Raw genomic sequence first — 20,235 nt, forward strand, 5'->3', positions numbered from 1 at the left:
ACAGTGGTTCTCAAAGCGGGTGCCGCGGCACCTTAGGGTGCCTCAAGAACGCCACAAGGGTGCCGCGAAATTTTTAAATAATTAAATTAAAATTACTTAAAATAATTGAATTAAAGTATTAAATTAAATAAAAAATTAAAAGATGCCTTTATAATAATAACTTTTGTTTTGAATGCTTTTGTGTTGTTTGGAAATAAACTTACTTACTTTAATAAAAAACTTTTATTTTTTTCAAAGTCTTCTCATCCTTCATATCTTTACTAACCGTAAAAAGCAAAATAATAAATAATAATAATAATAGGGGTGCCGTGAATTTTGTTTAATAATTTCAAGTGTGCCACCTGACAAAAAAGTTTGAGAAACACTGGCATAATATGTAATCATATACAGCATAATATAAACATACATTACAAACATGTGTTTCTATAAGATAAAGAATAGCATCTCAAGGGGCTGAATAAAATCCGTTTTTTGCGATATAACTGATTCTCGGAACATTGGATGATTTTCAGCGGACCAAGCAATCTGTTAAAACAAGATGGACCAAGCAATCTGTTAAAACAAGATTCTTTTGTATAAGGTGGCTTTCCTTGATTGATTGTTGAAACAATGCAATCCACTGAAGAAATTTTTTCTCTGATTTGAATTAAAATTATTCCAAAGTTTTAAAATTAAAGATAGAATTTTTAAATTTTTCTATGATGATAAGCCAGAAGAAATAAGGAGTGCTAAAAGGGCAACAAAGTTATATTTAAATTCATGTCTACTAGCTGATAGTGCATCAAGAACATTCAAGCCTATATCGAGTTCTGGAGCAAGAAGTTGAAGAGGGAAAACCTTAACTGAACAAGTCCATTTCTGCATATTTTCTATCAAAGTTGATAGAATATAAATGTTTTTTTGAAGTAATTGTAAAATATTTTAATATTTCATCTGTTATTCCAATATTAAGGGCTGTTTATAATTTGTAGTGAACATTGTGTATTTAAAATAAATGAAAATCATATTTTACATTTATTAATTTAGAAAAATATACATATATATATACATGATAGAGAAAAATCTGCATGGAATTTCAATTGCAAGATTAGGTTTGGAAATGTTGTTGTATTATATACATCCAGTTCAGGATAGGGTTTGTGGGTTTATTTTTATGTTATAGGTCTGGTGGATTATGAATTTGTTACAACTTAGATCCATTAACAAGGAGTTCTACATTGATTCTTACTTGGCAATCTTCATGATACAGTAAGATGAAAATGGCTTCATTACTGGCAAGCAAAATGCAGTTTTCCATTATAACAATGTCTAGTGCAACACACTCTTCTACTTAGTGACATCTGCCAAAACACTAGATACTTTGGCTTTATCATCACCAAAATGAAAGCTGTACTGAATGAAAAATTGCACATACAAATTAACAGAAGAAATGAAAAGTCCTGTAATGATTACGCTTATTTTTGATTACGATACTTGTAACTATTTGGGCTCTTAAATAATAATTTATATTAAAAGTTTGGTTTATTTTTTACTATACTAAATATGTATTTTGTGTATGTGTAATAAATAACTAGGAAAATAAATTTATACAGCTAGATAGCAAAGCAACAGAAAGAAATATTTATATATTATGAGAAAATTGTGTATGATTGCACACACATTTGTGATTTAGACAATGATTTTAATTATTACTTTTTTATATATAAGAATATAGCTTTTTTTATATAGCTACATAATAATCAAACTTTAGATTTTTACTGTCAGATTTTTACTAGACTCTATTTCATACTATACACAGATTAATTCTAAACTAATTTTTATAATAAATTTCATCTATATGGGTTTTATTTGCAAAAAAGAAGCTGGTTGAGAAAAATTATCATTATTCAAGCAAAAATATATATGTAATTTATAATAGATTATTCTTATCGAATTTAAATAAATTTGTAATACATATGTTCAAAAATAAAAATGTCAATATTAATAATAATTTTGCTACAAATTTTAAATTAGGTTTACATTTATTAATATGAAATCTCATTTTATGATGTAAAAAAAGGAAAAGAATTTACTTTTTTAAATATGAATATAGGAGGAGAAAGATGGCGTGGCATGACTGAAGAAGAAAAGAGACCTTACATAGAGAGACAAAATAAGGAAAAACTTCGTTATGAAGGATTAATGGAAGAATATAGACGAACAAAAGTAAGTACTGTTATTTAAAATATATATATTTTTAGTGTATTAAAAATAATTGAAATTATAATTTTGTATTTTTTTTTAAATAAGTTTACTCAATCTGTGATTCTATGGCAAGATATAACATTTTTGAAGTGAATTGTTCTAATAATAACTTTTTAAATTTATTCTCATTTGTTTATAATCCAACATTATTAAATGAAGAAACATAATAGACACTCAACATAATTGTGCATTTCTTGTATTTATGGTTTGGTATTTGTGACCATTTTTCTTATTTGTAGACAAATTATTGATTGTAACAAAACAGATAGTCATTTAAATGAATTTCAGTGTTTTTCTTAAATTCATTCACCTCAGTTTCTGTTGTTAATAGTATTCACTCACATATTCTATCTATCTCTTAGTTTCTTGTGTTATTTTAACACATGCGTTTATATGTATAGTAAACATTGTGTTTACATTGGTATGGATTGTGAGAGTGTCAACACTATTTTCCAAGGACATTTTAGTTTTTTATCATCCTTAGAAATCAATGTCATCTAGACAAAAATTAGTGGCAAAATATTTAAAAAGTCAAAGAATTCATCGCTTGATAAATCTGCTTGGAGCAGCTTTGCTAAAATACGGTTGTGACTTCTGCTTAAGTTAGTTGCTATAGTGCTAGTACAGTGAAGTTTGGAAACACTGAAAAAAAAATTTTAAGATGATTGCCAAGAATAGAAAAGCATTCATAAAATTTTTTTTCAGACTGTGAAATGTTTCTATTTGTTTTTCTGATGATATAAATTTTATAACATCAGATATAGTTCTGTAATTTTGAGTAAATATTTTGATTTATATAAGAATTTCATTTTTACAACTCAACAAAGCAAGAGTTGCAGAATTTTTCCTTAGAAAGCAGAAATTGCTTAAACAAATTCTTGTTATCTTAAGCAGCTTTATCATGCAACATATCCAAAGAAAATATTCAGACAGAATTAATGTGCTTAGATTAGATCATTTTTACGGAAAAATTGCACAGTTAGGGTTGCTTAGGATTTTGTTGTAAATGAAGTAAGATACATTAAATAAAAGAGACAGAGGTTAGAAATATGGTAACAAAATTCTTTATATAAAAAAAAAAACATTTTTATTTTCTAATAATGTATTTTTAATTTTTCTAACCTTATTTTTTTTCAATACACACTAGGATCCCACCATGTCTGAACTTGTCATACACAGTTTCAGGTTTATGCTATTGATAGTTTGAAAAAAAAGAAAATCTGTAAAGTAAAAATTCTTATTTGAACTATATCCATGCCATTTCCCAAAGTCTCACAGCATAACCCAGTAATACTCGTTTCTTTGTTTTGCATTAAACACCACACCAGTCTTTGGTATGGAGTGCTACATATGACAGGAAATTTCCCCAATTGCAGATAATTTAACTTACTGTGTAAAAAGTGAGATATTGGGGAATTAGTGGATATTTGCAAATATATTATGAAATAAAGGAAAAACTCTGAAATTTTAAAGTTTTTGTTACAAATATATTGGGTTGAACTGAAAGTTCATTTGGTTTTTAGAAAGAAATAAAATATACTATGAATATTTTGAAATAAAAATAAATTTTTAATCCATTATGTATTCACCCTTCTGTTTGATGACCTTATGCCACCTGACGGGTAGTTTCGTAATTCCATCTGTGTAGAATTGAGCGGGTTTCTGATTGAAGAAATTATCGATGTGATTTTTGATATCTTGTAAAGATTGAAATTCTATGCCATTTAAATTATTCTGCAATGAACAAAAAAGATGATAGTCTGAGGGAGCAATATCTGGAGAATATGCAGGGTGACTCAAAACATCCCAGTTAAAGTCTAGAAGTTTTTGGCACACGTTTAACGATATGTGAGGGCTTGCATTATCATGATGGAATACCACCCCCATCAGTTTGCAAGTTCTGGATGTTTTTGATGCACTGCAGCCTTTATTTCATCCAGTTGGAGACAATATTTATTGGAATTAATTGTTTGGTTGTTCGGTAAAAGTTTGTAATAAAGAACCCTTTTCCAGTCCCACCAAACTGAAATCATTACTTTTCTGGGATGCAAACCAACTTTAGGTTGCTGCACTGAAGGATTACCTGGCTTACTCCAAGATCTTTTGTGTTGAATATTGTTGTAAATGATCCATTTTTTATTGCCTATTATTAATCGCTTTAAAAAGGGATTGTCTTCATTGCTTTAAAAGTGAATCACATACAGAAACATGCTCAATAAAGTTTCATTTACTTAATTGATGGGGAACCCAAACATCATAATGGGAAGTGTATCAAAGGCTAGCCAAATGTCTGACAACAGATGTTTGGGCTATTTTTAAGATGTCGGCTATCTCTCGTGTTGTTTTATGCCGATCATTTTGAATTAAAGCCATTATGGATGCATCTTCTATAGTTGAAGGCCGTCCTGACTAAGGTGCGTCTTTGACAGAAAAATCTCCCTCCCTGAATTTTGAAAACCATTTCTGGCATGTTTGATCAGTAACTGCATCCTCCCTATATACAGCACATACCTTTTTTTGAGTTTTTGTTGCCTTTTTCCCTTTATGGAAATAATAGAGTATGAGATGTTGAAAATGTGGCTTCTTATCTTCCATTTTAATGTTTTTTTTTTTTCTTTCTTGAAAAATAACAAAATTTTTAAAAATAGCTGTAATTAAACTTATGTAATAAATGTGTAAATATTCGTAATGTCAACCTAAACAGGTTAAAACTTGATAAGCATGACAAAGGCGCCACAGACGAGCAATTATGTAAATACCCGAACGAACTTTCGGTTCAACCCAATACTTCACAGGTATATTCATTACCCTTAAACTGGGTATTGCAGAGATCTGCTGTCTAGAGTTCTTGCTAATAACATGTCATGTCTGCATGATATCAGTGTTTGTCTCATTTATGCAAATTACTCTGCAAACATGAGTTAGAGTATTAAAATTTTTTAAAGTTATTTTTATGATTTACAGTATTATGCTATTCATTTTTAATGTAGTGCTTATTTGTCTTATTTATATAGAAAATATGTTAAAAATATGTTAGCATAGGAAATACTTAATAATTAATGGTGTTTGCTATTTTACATAAATTTTCGCTTATATGAGGGATCTTGGAACACATTGGTCACATATTACAAAAGCTCTACTGTATTTTTTTTCTTTATTTACACTTTCCATATTCAATTATATTGAAAAAACAAATTATAATACAGTAAAGCGTCGTTTATCCGAAACGTCCGTTATCCGAAAGCATTCCAGTCGGCAAATTAAAATTTTCGCTAGAGCTGTGGCGCTGCAATCTTCGGCTATTTCTTGGGTTACTCAAATATTTTACATTTTTGATACTAAATTAACATGTGAAGCATAATTTTTTATTGTTTTCATATTTTTCAATATATTTATTTTGTTTGCACAAAATAAAAAAATAATTTTTAACGATACAATAGTCTTCGTTAGGCTTAACATCGACGAAAATTCAACGCGAAGCGACACGCAACGGAGAAAAATTTCAACATGGATTAAATTAACATATTTTTACGTACANACCATAATAGAATAATAATTGATTAAAAAAATGTAGTTTTATTTGCACTTTACCTTTGAGGATAGACGACGGTGGAGGTGTAAACTGGTGGCAGAGTAGAGGGAGAAGGGAAATGATACTAAAACTTAACTTACATAACATAATGTAACAATAACTTAAAAATAACATTTTTTTATTCACTGCTTTTTGCTGTCTTTCCTTCACTTCCACCAGCACTTTCACGGGATAGAGGTTGCTTGATAAAATATCTATCCAAAGAGGTTTGGCTTTGCCTACTTTTTAAAATATTTCTAAAATGACTTAGGCAAATGTCATTACTCTGAGCAGCAATATGGCCAGTGTGAACATTTTCGGGATGTTTCTTTTCAATGAAATCAGTTACTTTCTGATAATACCTCAAGATTTCCTTTATTGAGCAAGATCCTTCCACGACGAAGCAAACATGCAGACTGAGACCAATGAACAGAAGTGAATAAAAAAAATGGTGCTGCAAATGTAATGCCATATGGTGAGTTTTTGTTCATATCGTGGAGCAAAAATATGTTAGAATTTCATGTCATATCCTGAAAATTTTGTATGCTGGAGCGTTCGTATTTTGAGGTACTACTGTAGAGCAAAAATTTTTTAATACACTAGACTGTGTGTACAGATCATAATTTCATTTAAACTTACATTAATCTTAATTCTTATATAGGTATATTAATACAGTACTGTACCTACATCATAATCTTATAATAAAAAGATACTTTTTACAACAATTTCTATTGTAATAATTAATATGTATGGTTTTAAATTTATATTGAATCTTGATTTAAATTAGTTTATTTTAATAAATATAAAAAGAAATTTTAAAAATAGAAAGCAATCTTTAAAGAATAAATTTCAGAATATGTATTTTTAAATCTTGTTTAAAATAATAATTTAGAAATTTTTATTACTAAATATTCCTTTTTTTGGTAAGATAGATAAATATTTATCTATCTTACCAAAAATGTCATAATTAAATCATTAATTCTTAAAACATTTGGAAATATGAGTTATTTTGACTTAAACTAAATTTTCAGCTTTTGAAATTTATTAGATAATATAGTTACATAGTCTTAAAAATTGTAAATAATAATAAAATTAATATTGTAGTGAAAGAATAGAATAGACAGTTTATATTTATCCCACAAATAGGGTAATGAAGGTATGGCTCCAGCAGTTAAAAATGAAAGAACTGAAGAACAAACTCAAGAAAGTTCAGATAGCTTAGATAGTCATACTACAGGTACTACAAGCTCTGCTGCAGCAACAAGTGGAGGGAATAATACAACATCTCAGTCTATGCTACAGTCAGACACAACACCAGTTTCAGAATGTTCTACTCCATCCCCACCTGCCCAAGCCCCAAGTCCTAGCCCATCCTCAACACCAACTCCTACCATTTCCAATGGTATGGCTTCCTTACCTTCTCTTTCACATACTTCTCTTGCTATGGGGTATGCCCAACATTCCTTACCAAATTTTGCCCATTCTGGGGGAGTTCTTCCTCCCACCCCTAACTACAATCAAGCACACGCCCACTCAACGATGCCGGCTAGCACAAATTACCTCCAAACTAGTGGTGCTACGTACAACTTAGCCCATCTCCCAAGTCACTACAACTGGACCTGAATGTAACCATTGAAAAGATTGTACAGGAGTCTGGGTTTATTCCTACTATCTGTATTTTTGGAGGTAGCCTACTTGTAACAATTTTTAGCTGGTTCCATGTGCACTGTTATATCTCCTAGTTTACTTTTATTTAATTGTATAAGATGTGTTGTTTATAAACTTTATCTCTTAAATTATTGTCTTATCATTGGAATTATCGGAATGCAATTTAGATACTTTCATTCCGATATGATTGTAATGTCAAAGGCTGCAATCTGTAATGCATTTTTCATATCAGACGAATACCAGTCTGATTTGATTGCGCGATAGCGCTAAAGTTGATAACAATGTTATTAAAAGTGTATGAATTTGGTGTGGGGGTAGTAGCATATTATTCATGTATAGTATTTTCTCTTGAAACATTTTTCTCTCTGCAATCTGACTGTAATTCATTGTACATTATGTACTGCAGCTGCAGTCTGACTGTAATGTTGATTCTACATTATGTACTGATGATAACGTCTGTAAGGTGTTGTGTATCAGATATGCCGATACACCTAAAACTCTGCTTCTCCAGAAAACATTTAGTGTACTTGTACCACATGGATTAAGCAACAAAAATAAGGCTAACACTCATTGTTGTATCTTGTAAATGTCCTACTGTCAGTGGAAACGTAATATTAATCTATTCAGAATAGCATTTAAACAAAACTGAATCATTAATGTTAGAAAAATGTTTGAAATGTTTGATTTGTTTTTCACATCAAAAGAAAAAACTTCAGGTTGATAACTTGGTTTATTATAAAGTTTTTGATGAAAAATATTTTTAATCTCTCTACCTCTTTCTCTCTTTCTCTTATGAAATGTTTTTACTATCTAGCAGGAAAATTGTCATAAATGGAATGTTCTAATTCTGGGACATAATTAACAAATCAGATCAAATATAGCAAAAATTTCTATGTAAACTCAAAATTGAAAACAATTTTTATTTTATACCATTATGTATTATCATGTAAGTATGAAGTCACTGCTTTTGAATCTATTGTTGTCATTTTTTGTAAAATCAAATATTGTAGTAATATTGGTGTTGTGTAGATGTCATCTTTTATATGGCTCGAAGCCTCTGTTGTGTATGACTGGAAATTGTCTCGGTGCCAAATAATAACAACTTCCACGCAGGGTGCCATGTTGCTTTTTTATCACATATTTGCCATTTAAAATGAAGGTCTCAATTGAAAAATAAATATTATTAAATAAAAAGGAAAATGGCCAAAGTGTGGTTACTAGTAACCACAGTACTTTTGCTTCAATAATATTAATTTAAAGATATCAGCTTTTATCCAAATATGCACCTAGTGCAATGAAATTTTTACAATACTCATCGTGATGATGATGATGTCTGTGTAATTGTTGATAGTGCTATAATTTGGTTATTTCTTCTGCTTCTGTAGACTCTAGATAGCATCATTTTCTATGATGTTTCAGACGGTGTTTTGTTTTGGATATATAAGTGATGATTGAATACCATTTATATATTCCGTTTTATAATTACTAAAAATACTTGAATGTTGGGTTATATTTGGCAAAGAAATCTTTGATTTTGAAATTTTTTAATTAAATTATTACATTCTCAACAAGCAAAATTTAACTTATTCCAAAAGTAGTTTCTCTCCCTCTTAAAGTTTTTTATCATTTTTTCTTCAAAAATCCATTCTCTTATTGGAACGGAATTATGTGTATATTGAACCATGTTATATTCATCTTCAGTATTGTGAAGTGTTTTTTTTATAAATATATATATATATATACAATATAAATATATGTATATTTCACATTCAACACATCATTTCAATCATCATGTAAATTATGCAAATATTTAATAGTCATACCCAACCAAACTAATTTCAAATCAAAGTGATAGTCAATCACATTTGTTTTTAATTTGAACTTTTTTTTTATATACATTTTATTTATATTCACAAAAACTGCTTCATACATATGTGTATTTCATAAAAAAGAAAAAAAAAACAAGATGGCAATCAGGATTGTGTTAAGTTCAAAATGTCTTAAATTGTTCATCTCATAGCATTTGGTGAATCACAGTTTTTGTGCATTTCACCACATTATTAAATGCCAAGCATGGATTATCATCTCCGTAATTTATAATGTCATTTTTGCCATAAATTTCCTTCATATTCAAATTGCCTTTTTGGGCAATACAATGTCATTAAGACAATAAATTCCCAGTATTATAATGTTTGTTCACTTTTAATGTTTGCTGCAATTTTTATAACAGGTTATATATCTATTTATTTATTTTTTTGTAGTAATTTGTTTACATATTTCATCAGTCATACTCAAGTTTAAAATTTAAACTTGATTACTCAAAATTATGCTGATCTCAATTTTTTTGGCAACTCTTTTATTTTGTTTGTCATAATTTTGAGTTTTATTCAAAATAATAATAATAATAATAAAAATTATTACATGCAATACTTGTGTGAAAACTGGTAATTCAAATGAATAATGGCAAGTGAATAAATATCTTGCATATGTATAATAGAATCTCAATTTTTTAAAATACAAAATGCATTACTATGGAATGAAATAATAGCTGGAATCTTCAAATAGCTAATAAAAGGATTTGCTATTTTAAACAGTAGGGATTTGGACCGTGGAGAATCAAAAATTTATACATTTGTAATGACGGTCAACAAAAACCTTTTATATTTTTCTTGTCTAAAAATATTGATTTTTTAATTAATTGTGGCAATGTTTTGTTATATTATGTTGTTTTTTTATGTTGGCATGTTATTTTTTAAATTGTGCCATTTTTATATTGTTTTTGAGCAGCTGAAACATATATGATGTTCAAGTTAAGTTTTTTTATTACTTTTAATTCTGTTTGTTTATACTCATTTTTTATTTTTAATTATTATTATTATTATTAATAATATTATTATTATTATACAGAAACAAAATCGTGTCGACTGGCAACATGATGCACAAATGATTGTAATTCCACATTGGAATTGACTTATTCCTAGATGAAGTGATCATTTTTTTTAATGTATTATTTTATAATTTATTGCTATACTATTGTTCTCACATATTTTGCACAAAACATTGTCATTTTATGAAAATGTGATGACAAAAGTTTGCAAAACTTGTAATTATTGTAACCATAGTGACAAAATTGTAAATCATTCATTAAGACGACATGTTAAGGTATATGCCTCCATCTCCATTTTTTCGTATGCATGAATGTATGTATGTATGTTTGTATATGTGCGCGCCTGTGTATGCGTGAAGTTTTCTCAATAGGAATGTGTACAAATTCCTCTCTTACTTAATTATCAAATTGACAATGGTATGAATAGGATGTTTTAAACTGCACAAGTTTCTTAAGCAACATGGCATCCTAATTCAATATTTTCATATGATATAAACTATGATTCTTGTTATGTAAATTATTCACAAGAATTTATTTATTTTTTTGTTTTAGTTTTTTTTTATTTTTTATCTTTATTTTTACTTTTTTTTATGATTTTTTACCATTGTGTTCTGTCAGGGACCAATTTTATCAGAATTTTTTTTTTATTTTGTACGCAAACCATATCCTAATTTTAAAATCATTTCAGATTAGGATCATTATAATAAATATTTTATATATATATTTTTTTTCAATATTGTAATTTGAGTTATTGTTATAAATTACGGTACTATAACAGAAAAAGAATTCAAATTGAATCTTAATATTGTATAATAACTGCAGCATACCTGTAGTGATTGCTAGAAATAGGCAGCGAGATTTAAGCTCTCTCTCTGTTCTAAGTGGCACTGCATGTTTGTTGTTAAGTTAAATACAAGTAGATATTTATTATTATTTTTTCTTTTTTACATCAAGTACCAAAATTTCTCCCTAGTTAATTCCCAAAAAAAATGATGGTCCTTTTCATGTTGTCTTATTGTAATGCCTTCAAAGTGGTATTAGTGGCTGAAATATTGTAACACTTGTAGATTTACTAGGGCACATGTGGACATGCACCGATCATCATAATTTGTGGGAAATTTATGTGAAGTTAGATATGTATTTGCCTACGCCATGTCCAGATATAAATATGTCTTTGCTAAACAAAGACGAAACTGGATGGTGAGGTTTTAAGGAGTGTATTTTTCACTTCTGCAACCAGTATAATGTGCAGCAAATTAAAAGTTACTTGTGCTATTTTCTTGTTTTTTATTTCAGTGTATGATTTTGTTATTACTCGCACTAAATCAACAGGGGGGAAACCTTTTTAAGTAAATCACTTTTAGAAATTTACTTAAAAGAATTTAAATCAGTATAATAAGATAGAATTTTTTAAAGTATTATTAATTCTGATATATACACGACAAAACTTTACTCCTCTTTAAAAAAAAAAAATGTTTAGACGATTCTTAAATTACAAGAAAAAAAATTAACACGCTCAACCTCCGTTAATTTAATTCAAAGCTACAAAATACTCTTTAATAATTATATAGCTTTAGATCGATAGAATACTTCCAAAAAAATGAAATAAAATTTTAGAAGTAAGTGCAATAAATATGAAAAAAAAAATTCCTCTTGGTCATTGACATCCGGATGGTAATATCTAAAGAGCTTTTTACAGGTTGAATGGTCAGACAGACGGCTTGATGGATGGAATCTCTCAAAAATCGAAATCGTTTGTTTCAAAATACATCATTCTTGCTGTTCTATCTAGAATTGGAATTTAAAAATACAAATTAACGAAGTGATTACTTTTTTTTTTTTTTGAAATGCATTTTTAGAAAAAGCGAAAGTAAAATTAATAAATAAGAAGTTTGTTGGATTGGAAAATTTAAAAATTATTCGAAGATTTTGTCAATCATTTTTTTCTTTTAAGGATTTCAATTCAACTTTCCTTTTACTCGTTTTTGATGTCATAGACCCGCACGCGTATTTACCTGTAAAGTAGGTTAAGTCCTCACCTCAACTTTCACGTGACCTAGAACAGCGTTTAAAAAGTCAGATCGCCTATTACCCGACACAGCACAATCAGCATGGACAGGATCCGCATTCTGATAACTCTCTCCCTGCTAACGACCAGTTGCATCCAAATCACCACATCTAGTACGGTGTACGATATTTTAAATCTAGTTTATCAGCTCTGTGGTAAGTATTGAAAGTTTATTCGAAATTCTAGACGTAAACTCGTATTTGTTACTTAATATTATATAACGAAAGGTTACCCCTCAAAAAAAAAAAAGCCTAAATTATGAAAACTGACGTTACCGTCCCACCTTCCCACTTACGCAAACTGGATTTTCTAATTATTATGTAGGCTAAAGGTGCAATGAAAGTTGAACCGACAACTTCTACGACCGGAAAGGGATCCTATAAACCTCAAAAGTACAAGTAAACTCCCTTTTATCGCTGTCAGATCGAAATATTTAATGAATGACCTGATCAATATTGTTGTCTATAAAGTAAGCTGCATTATACCGGCGTTGTTTTTCTTTCACTAATAAATTTCTTCAACTTTTTGTTCCTCGGCATTTTCAATAAGCACACAACTAAAGAATTTTTAATTTTATAAGAAGAAGGAAAAAAGGAAAAAAAAAGTATTTCGATATTACTTTTGTGTTCTAAAAAATAAACACTCATTTCGAAGTCATACATAATGTATACCATTTACATATAGTTAAGAAGAAAAGACGCATTATTGATCTGGTCTGGTTTAGTCTTTACGGCCGTTGATATGAATGTCAGAATTAATATTCTTCATCTTTTAAGCTTCTGTCTTAATGGTAGTGACAGGCGAACCAAAATTATGACTCTGTAAGACCGGATCATAAATCATTGGATGGCCTGGATTTTCTCTCCTTCGAGTTTTGATCAGTTTAGATCTAGTCGTATAAACTGTTGAACCAAAATAGGAATTATAAATTATTATTATATTTTTCATTTTGTTTAACTTCCCCAGCTTCATTCATTCGACTGTAAATGAAACTAGATGCGTTATAACGAACAGAACACGAAGAGACAGAAGGGAGGGAAAAAAGAACACCACGCTACTTGGCTTAGTTTAATATAGCTAAAAGCAAACTATAAATTTTGAAAATCATAAAAGAAAGTTTTTAATTTTTGTGATCTGGATTTTGTCCAACATAATGATCGCAGCTTTTCTTCTTTTCTTTCTGTTTTATATTAAATTATTCAAAAAAAAAGTTCATTTAAAAAAAAATTCGGTATTAACTAGTGTAACAGTCAATACATCATTCAAAATTGCAGACAAAAGCCATCGATTTTGAAACGTGCTTTCGAGTGTAAGAAAAGGGAAAAAAAAGAGGGAAAAATATTACCAACCAAACTGTGTACTATAAACTTCACTCATTTCCCGCAGTGAATGGAAGTGCTGGCAATAACCTTACAGTCTTTACGAGCTGCACAGTCTCTCTCAACTCTCAATGTTTCTAGCCAAGTATTGATTACTTTTGCCTGCTTCAGTCGCTCGTCTGCAGATGGAATATATAGAGTTTTTCGACGCCAATCAAAATATGAAATTGTATATTTTTAATCGAATTTTTCTCGATGGCTAAAAAAAATATACATACATACATACATACATACATACATTTTTTAATCCGTTACGAATCGGATAATTCCGTTTCACGGGCACGAAAAATTGTCCCCGTATTATAAGCTACATTACATCCCGTTACGAAATTAAATCCTTCACTCCTGACCCGGAATATTAAGTTTGTCCAGAAAAAAAACAACTTCCTCCTTTTTATTTCCATTTACTCGTGGAAAAATAAATAAAATAATTTTAGCCGGCGTTAATAATTCCCGTCTGGCTATTAATTATCAATTAGTTGGTTGAATAGCCCCCCGCATCTCGCGGGATCTTAAAAGCGAAACCTGATTCCGTCCTGGCCGACAAACGGTGAAAATGTCAAAACACTCACTATTTTCGACATTTGAATTTCTAGTTAAGTATTTGTCTGGCAATCGATTCATCCGTTGGGAGTGTTAAATTTCCGTAATGTTGACCCAATGTATCTATGACGAGAAGGCGAAACCAATTTTCTTTAATGTATTTTTACCGAAAACTCGAAAAATCAACTCCTCTTAGATAAATATATTCGCTATAAATATACATATTTAATGCACGGCATGAAGTTAGATTGTGTTGTTTACCGATAAATCCCATATCTGTAACAAAACATAACATAAAAAAAAGAAACCTCCATTAAATAACATCAATCGGGAGTAAAGAATATTGATTTCCGAGATATCCTTTTACAGACCGAATATATTCTCTTCGTTCGGATGACATTATAACCATTAAACTTAATGACGAAGGTTAGTACCTCGTTTAAACATAGCGAAAACATTCACTAAATGCGAACCATCCTTTAGAAATAATTAAATTTTTAAAAGTTAGCTCGTATTTTGTTATATAATTCGCCGCCATCGTTCCCGTAACCATAACGCGGGCGTATAATATTTTTTTTAAGAAAAAAAAATGTTTTCGGACAGATCAACCTCGAAGAAAATTATTTTGGAGTGGCCTCCGAAAGGTCGACATATGGCAATCGCGTGCGATGTATCATTTATATAAGTTATGATGTCATCGCGTATCGTTTGGAGTGCATCGAACTGGAATACGGTAATTGGAGGTTAGTTTGCATCTCGCCGAGGTTTTCTTTAGAGATAAAAATAACTCGGCCTTACGTATTGTAGGAAAAAAAAGGCCGATTCTCTTCCTCGGGGGTAAGGACTTGACCGCCTTATTTCTATTTAGTAATGAACTTGGTACTAATATTTAAAGGCCGTCACCGAAAGGGAAAAATAGTCGAGAGGCAAATAACCCGATTCTTCCGTACTTTCACCTCGCCTGTAAATGAACTTTAGTGACTAAGAGAGAAAGAAATTCCTGCTTTAAAACACGGCGGATTTTCTCATAAAACAATATTTATTCATTTTTTTTTCAACTGTAAAAGTCGACATATGACTCATCCCGCGTCGGGATGAATAGGAAAATGGTACAAGACAGGGAAATCTCTCCATCACTTAACACTTTCGCTTCCAATTACATAAATCGGATATTAATTTTATTACCCGAATTATATATATATATATATAATGGNTATATTATTATTATAAAAAAAAATTTTTGTTTTTTTTATTTCGGTTTAGTTCTTAATAATAACGCGCGGGGAATTAAAAAAAGTGCATTTTTTTTAATGTCTTCCGTGTTAGAGTCGGTTAGAATGTGTCGGTACCGAGATACTACTACGTTTTATTAACGTTTCGGCAAGGATTAGATTTTAAAAATACTTTTCGGAACTTTTAAATTGTTCATAAATCGCAGGAATTTATTTTTAACTGGCAATATAAAAGACAGACAATAAATCATTCTGTCTCGGACGAATGTTTCGCTTGATAACAAAAATGGAGAATGGAAATAATTAATTCTAAACAATCGATAAAGTCGATCTGTATTATATTATTCGACGTATTTGACATTCAATAAACGAAAACAAATTTATTTTATAATTTAAATGGTCGATGGATTATAATAATTGTCTCGTGTTTTGCGTCACTTTTTCCCCCCTTCTTCTTCTTCTTTGTAATTCGCTAAAATAATTAATTAATAAACTTTTATATATTTGTATATATATATGTATATTTACGAGTGTTATTTTCACGTAATCACTGGGTTGACATCATTTATCGCCATGACAACGTGACATCGTTTACGTTTTATGACGTTATCCATTGAGGAGAGAGAGGGGGGAGATTGCGTCGAATTTCTCTATTCGCAGATTAGAAATTCAACATATATAAAAATCCAGCCAACATTCTGTACATTTTTAATTTAATATCCGCCGGCAGATAACTGCTAGAATGCGAGTGTATATATATATTTTTCGGCATAGTGTCACCTTAATTATTACGCTATATTTAAACACTGAACAGGGTAGATAAACAACAAAATCTGGCTCGTTAGAATGAATTCCTGTCGGACGAAAGAAAAGAAAAAAAAATACATATATATTTTTAAAAAATTTGTAAAATATGATGCGATATTAAATCCCGTTTAATATATAGAAGAAGAATCCATTTGTTGTTATTAGAATCTAATTACGCCTCGAAGAAGAATATCGTACTTAGGTTTTAATTACCGGTTATAAATTCAGTTCGGGTGAACGAACAGTTGCGAATTATACAAGAAATAAATAGAAAATTATGTTGTGTTTTTTTTCCTATTTAATAATCAACACAATAGACGCTTTAAATTTGTAAAATTTCGGGTAAAATAAAATGTTTTTTCTTAATTTGTGTTTGTAAATATATAGAGTTTATCATTGTGATTTTTAAAAATTAAAAAATACAGCCTATATATATGTGAATAATTGAATAAAAGTTTAAATGGACGAATTGATTAACCGGCAGCAGAAAACATTTCGTATGATATGGTAGTTGGGATATACAGTTAATCAGAAATCTATATTTCACTCCGCTGCCGGTCGAGGGAAGAGAGAAAAAAGTCGAAAATATTTAATAAATTTTATTGATTCGGGCTTTTGTTTTCCAGAAAAATTCGTATTAAAATTTGTGATGTCGTTTTCGGAATCCGAAAAATGCTCCAAGCTGCGGCCATTACGTTGATTGTTTTAATGGCGTCGTGTTTCATTTTAAGATATATTAATTTCGAGTCGTTTTCTTTTTCTTTTTTATTTTGAAATTAAAAAAGAAATTTTATATTAAAAACTAATAAAATAAAAAAATAAATTTAAGATATTGCTAATTTGCTAATGGGACGAGAGAAAATCTTCACATCTTTACCACGACGAATCCGTATTTAAAAACTGATGAAATGTTTGTTTCATTTCAATATTATTACTCAAATTGTTCTAAAACACATTAAAAAAAAATAAAAATTGGTTACATCCCTCATCGACACAATTGTATTCCAGAAATCCCATTTAGACGCAGAATTTTTAATATCGTCAAAATGGAGTAAAAATAGTTTTACAAGCAAAATATCTGCTTTCGGTCCAATTTGTATTATGAAATTTTATTTTATTATTGACGTCTTTTTATAAATATCAAAATATTGGCGACCGGTTTTATAGAAATGAAAACAACGTTACCTTTATCTTGTTCGAACGTAGGAGAATACCACGTTGTTTTTATCTTTAAAAGGAAGAAAAAATGTATTTAAACGGGATTATCTAAGTGATAATAGTTTGTGAATAAATATAATGATTTTTTCTCATTTATATACTTAAATGAATAATCGCCTGAGGCCGTTGTAATGCACCAAAACTTCGGCACGGAAGGGACTTACAGCAGTGGATATTACTAAAGAGTTTTGTTTTAAAAATAAACTAAAATTCTGAAAATGAATACATGATTTTATAGAAATTATGTCGGCAATGTAAGTTTTTAAAAACTTATTGTGTGTGTTTATTAATAAAGTTTAATGCAACTACGCATCTGTACCCCGAAGATGGCCGAAACATGTAATGTAAACGGTAGATTGCCAGACTTTAAGAATAGTTTTCTTTCGTGTCTTGTGATTGGAAGACGAACCGGCATCTTTTATATTCCTTGAAAGTTCCAATAAGGAGATTACAGGTTATACGTTCCTTTTATAGACGATGGTATCTCTGAAAATTAAACATTGTATAAAAAGACTAATCAAAGCAGGAAAAAAAAGTATAAAAATGCGATTACAAACTCGATAGCCTAAATATTTCGGTTTGGCTAATTGAAAATACATTAGCGAAAATCTTAAATTTTCAGGACGATCAATTTCCCTATTCTGTTAAGCAGATTTAATTAACACAAACTGGGCAAAATCCGTTTTAAGAATCTAACATGGCCGAATTGCCGGAACGATTACGCGCTACATTGTTTAACGACTGGACGAAAAGAGAAAACATTATGTTTCCATCGTATCTCCGACGAAAATAAGGAATATTTAAATTACTCAAGTATTGTATTGAGAAACTTTTACCACATATAAAATATAATATTCTACCGTGATTAAATCATTTCGACGGATTATTGACATCGGTATAACTTAAGTAAGCAAGAGCATCTCATTTGTCACCTCCGACTTCGAAGTTAGTACAGTGGTACCTCAGGTTACGAACGCCCCAGCATACGAAATTTTCAGGATACGATATGAAATTCGAACATATTTTTGCTCCACGATACGAACAAAAACTCACCATACGACGTTACATTAGTTCGTATTTTTCATTTGTTTTTCTTACTAGTTATTTTTTTAAATGTATTACTTGGCTTTAATTTGAGTATGTTTTTCGCGTTGGAACGAATTATTTGGTTTTACATGTAATCGTATGGGAAAAGATGATCCACCTTACGACATTTTCATGATACGATCTCAGTTTCGGAACGGATTAATTTCGTATCCTGAGGTACCACTGTGTCTTTTTTTTGGAGCATTCAATATGGCGGCACCCAGTTTACGTATCCACGTGGTATTAAAAGACGAAAAGCTTAATTCATTGTTTACGTCAGTCAACACTAAAATGAACAGTAATCGAATTTAAATCGACTTTAATTTCCATACATAAAAAAAAGACGTCGTCAGACATTGAAAAGTAACTTATTTTTTTCAGGTGTCGCCTCTAATAGAGCAATGCATGTCAAAAAAGCCCGTATTCAAGGGTAACATTAATTACTTATGCGATCGACTGACGAACGTCAAACAATCTTCGGTAAAATATCAACAATCGCCCACCGAGCTGACAAGAGTAAGTAAAATTATATTAATATAATTTTAATTGTTTAAGCGAGAAAGATTTGTCTACGTCTACCGCAGATTCTATATTCGATGCGAAATATTACACTAGATTGGTGAATAATGATGAATTAATGTAGAGAAATAATAATAATAATAAAACGATAAATATTTATATTTCATTATTATTATTATTAGTTTTCGTGATATATTAAATGACGTTAAAATGTAAAATATGAAATTTATTCTCGTGTATAATTCCGAATTTAGGTAGGAAAATTATGTAAATGTGCAATTAAACGTAATTTTTAAATTGAAACCATCGATTATTATTAATTTTTATCGATAAAATGCAGATAATTTCATTATCGTCGTCGTCCATTAGCAAAAATGATTATTCTATAAATATCGTGTTAGGTACTAGTTCAAATAGTTGTTAATCTTCGACGAAAATTCGATAATCCGAATTTGACGGGATCTTACGGATAATCCAGAAACTGATTTTGTTGTTTTTTTTTGTACAATGAAAATACTTTAATGAATAAATTAACGTACTCAAATGCTAAGTATACGACCTAGTTTCGCGGTGCCACAATCGAAAAAGGTAGTAATAATAAATTCCTGTTACGCGGAGAATTTGTTTTCTTTTAACCGTTTCGGATAATCGAGTTTCAATTGTATTAATATTAAATTACCAAATTTCTGACATTTTGGTGGAATTATTGTAGCACGTTTTAAAATCAAGACTCCGAGAGAGAGAGCGATTGTATTTGGATTAACACTTGTAATTAATATATTACCATTTTCAACTGAAATATAAATCAATTCGGTGTTTCTTTTCGGTTAGGAAATCAAATCATCTTGCGAAACTTTTATTCGATTATTTAAAAAAAAAATATTCGAAGTTGATTTATATTGTGTTGCGGCAGAAGTGTTTCTTTCCTGTATTAATTAAGTTATTGTTTACGAAACGAGAAAATGTGCTGAATTTATTTTTGAAAAAAAATAAACTAGATTAAATAGGTTATA

General features: G+C 29.7%; 1 protein-coding gene and 1 long non-coding RNA gene across 2 annotated transcripts in view; one reads left to right on the forward strand and one right to left on the reverse strand.

The window, feature by feature from the left end:
- The window catches only part of LOC111623768, a 152,426-nt gene extending 140,706 nt beyond the window's left edge, over positions 1-11,720 (forward strand). The window contains exons 6-7 of the mRNA XM_023366467.1: positions 2,093-2,205; positions 6,962-11,720. Coding sequence (XP_023222235.1) covers positions 2,093-2,205; positions 6,962-7,438 — 590 coding nt within the window. The 3' untranslated portion in view covers positions 7,439-11,720. The remainder of the gene's footprint in view (positions 1-2,092; positions 2,206-6,961) is intronic.
- Positions 11,721-16,967: 5,247 nt separating this feature from the next.
- Positions 16,968-18,563, reverse strand: LOC111623794. The gene is made up of 3 exons (XR_002756481.1): positions 17,937-18,563; positions 17,719-17,829; positions 16,968-17,627 (listed from the first exon to the last, which is right to left on the reverse strand). It is a non-coding gene; the product is annotated as an uncharacterized LOC111623794 (long non-coding RNA).
- Positions 18,564-20,235: the final 1,672 nt, after the last annotated feature.

The sequence above is a fragment of the Centruroides sculpturatus genome, unplaced genomic scaffold (genome assembly GCF_000671375.1).
Source record: "Centruroides sculpturatus isolate CEXI.00-Female unplaced genomic scaffold, Cexi_2.0 scaffold120, whole genome shotgun sequence".
In the NCBI taxonomy this organism is placed as follows: Eukaryota; Metazoa; Arthropoda; class Arachnida; order Scorpiones; family Buthidae; genus Centruroides; species Centruroides sculpturatus.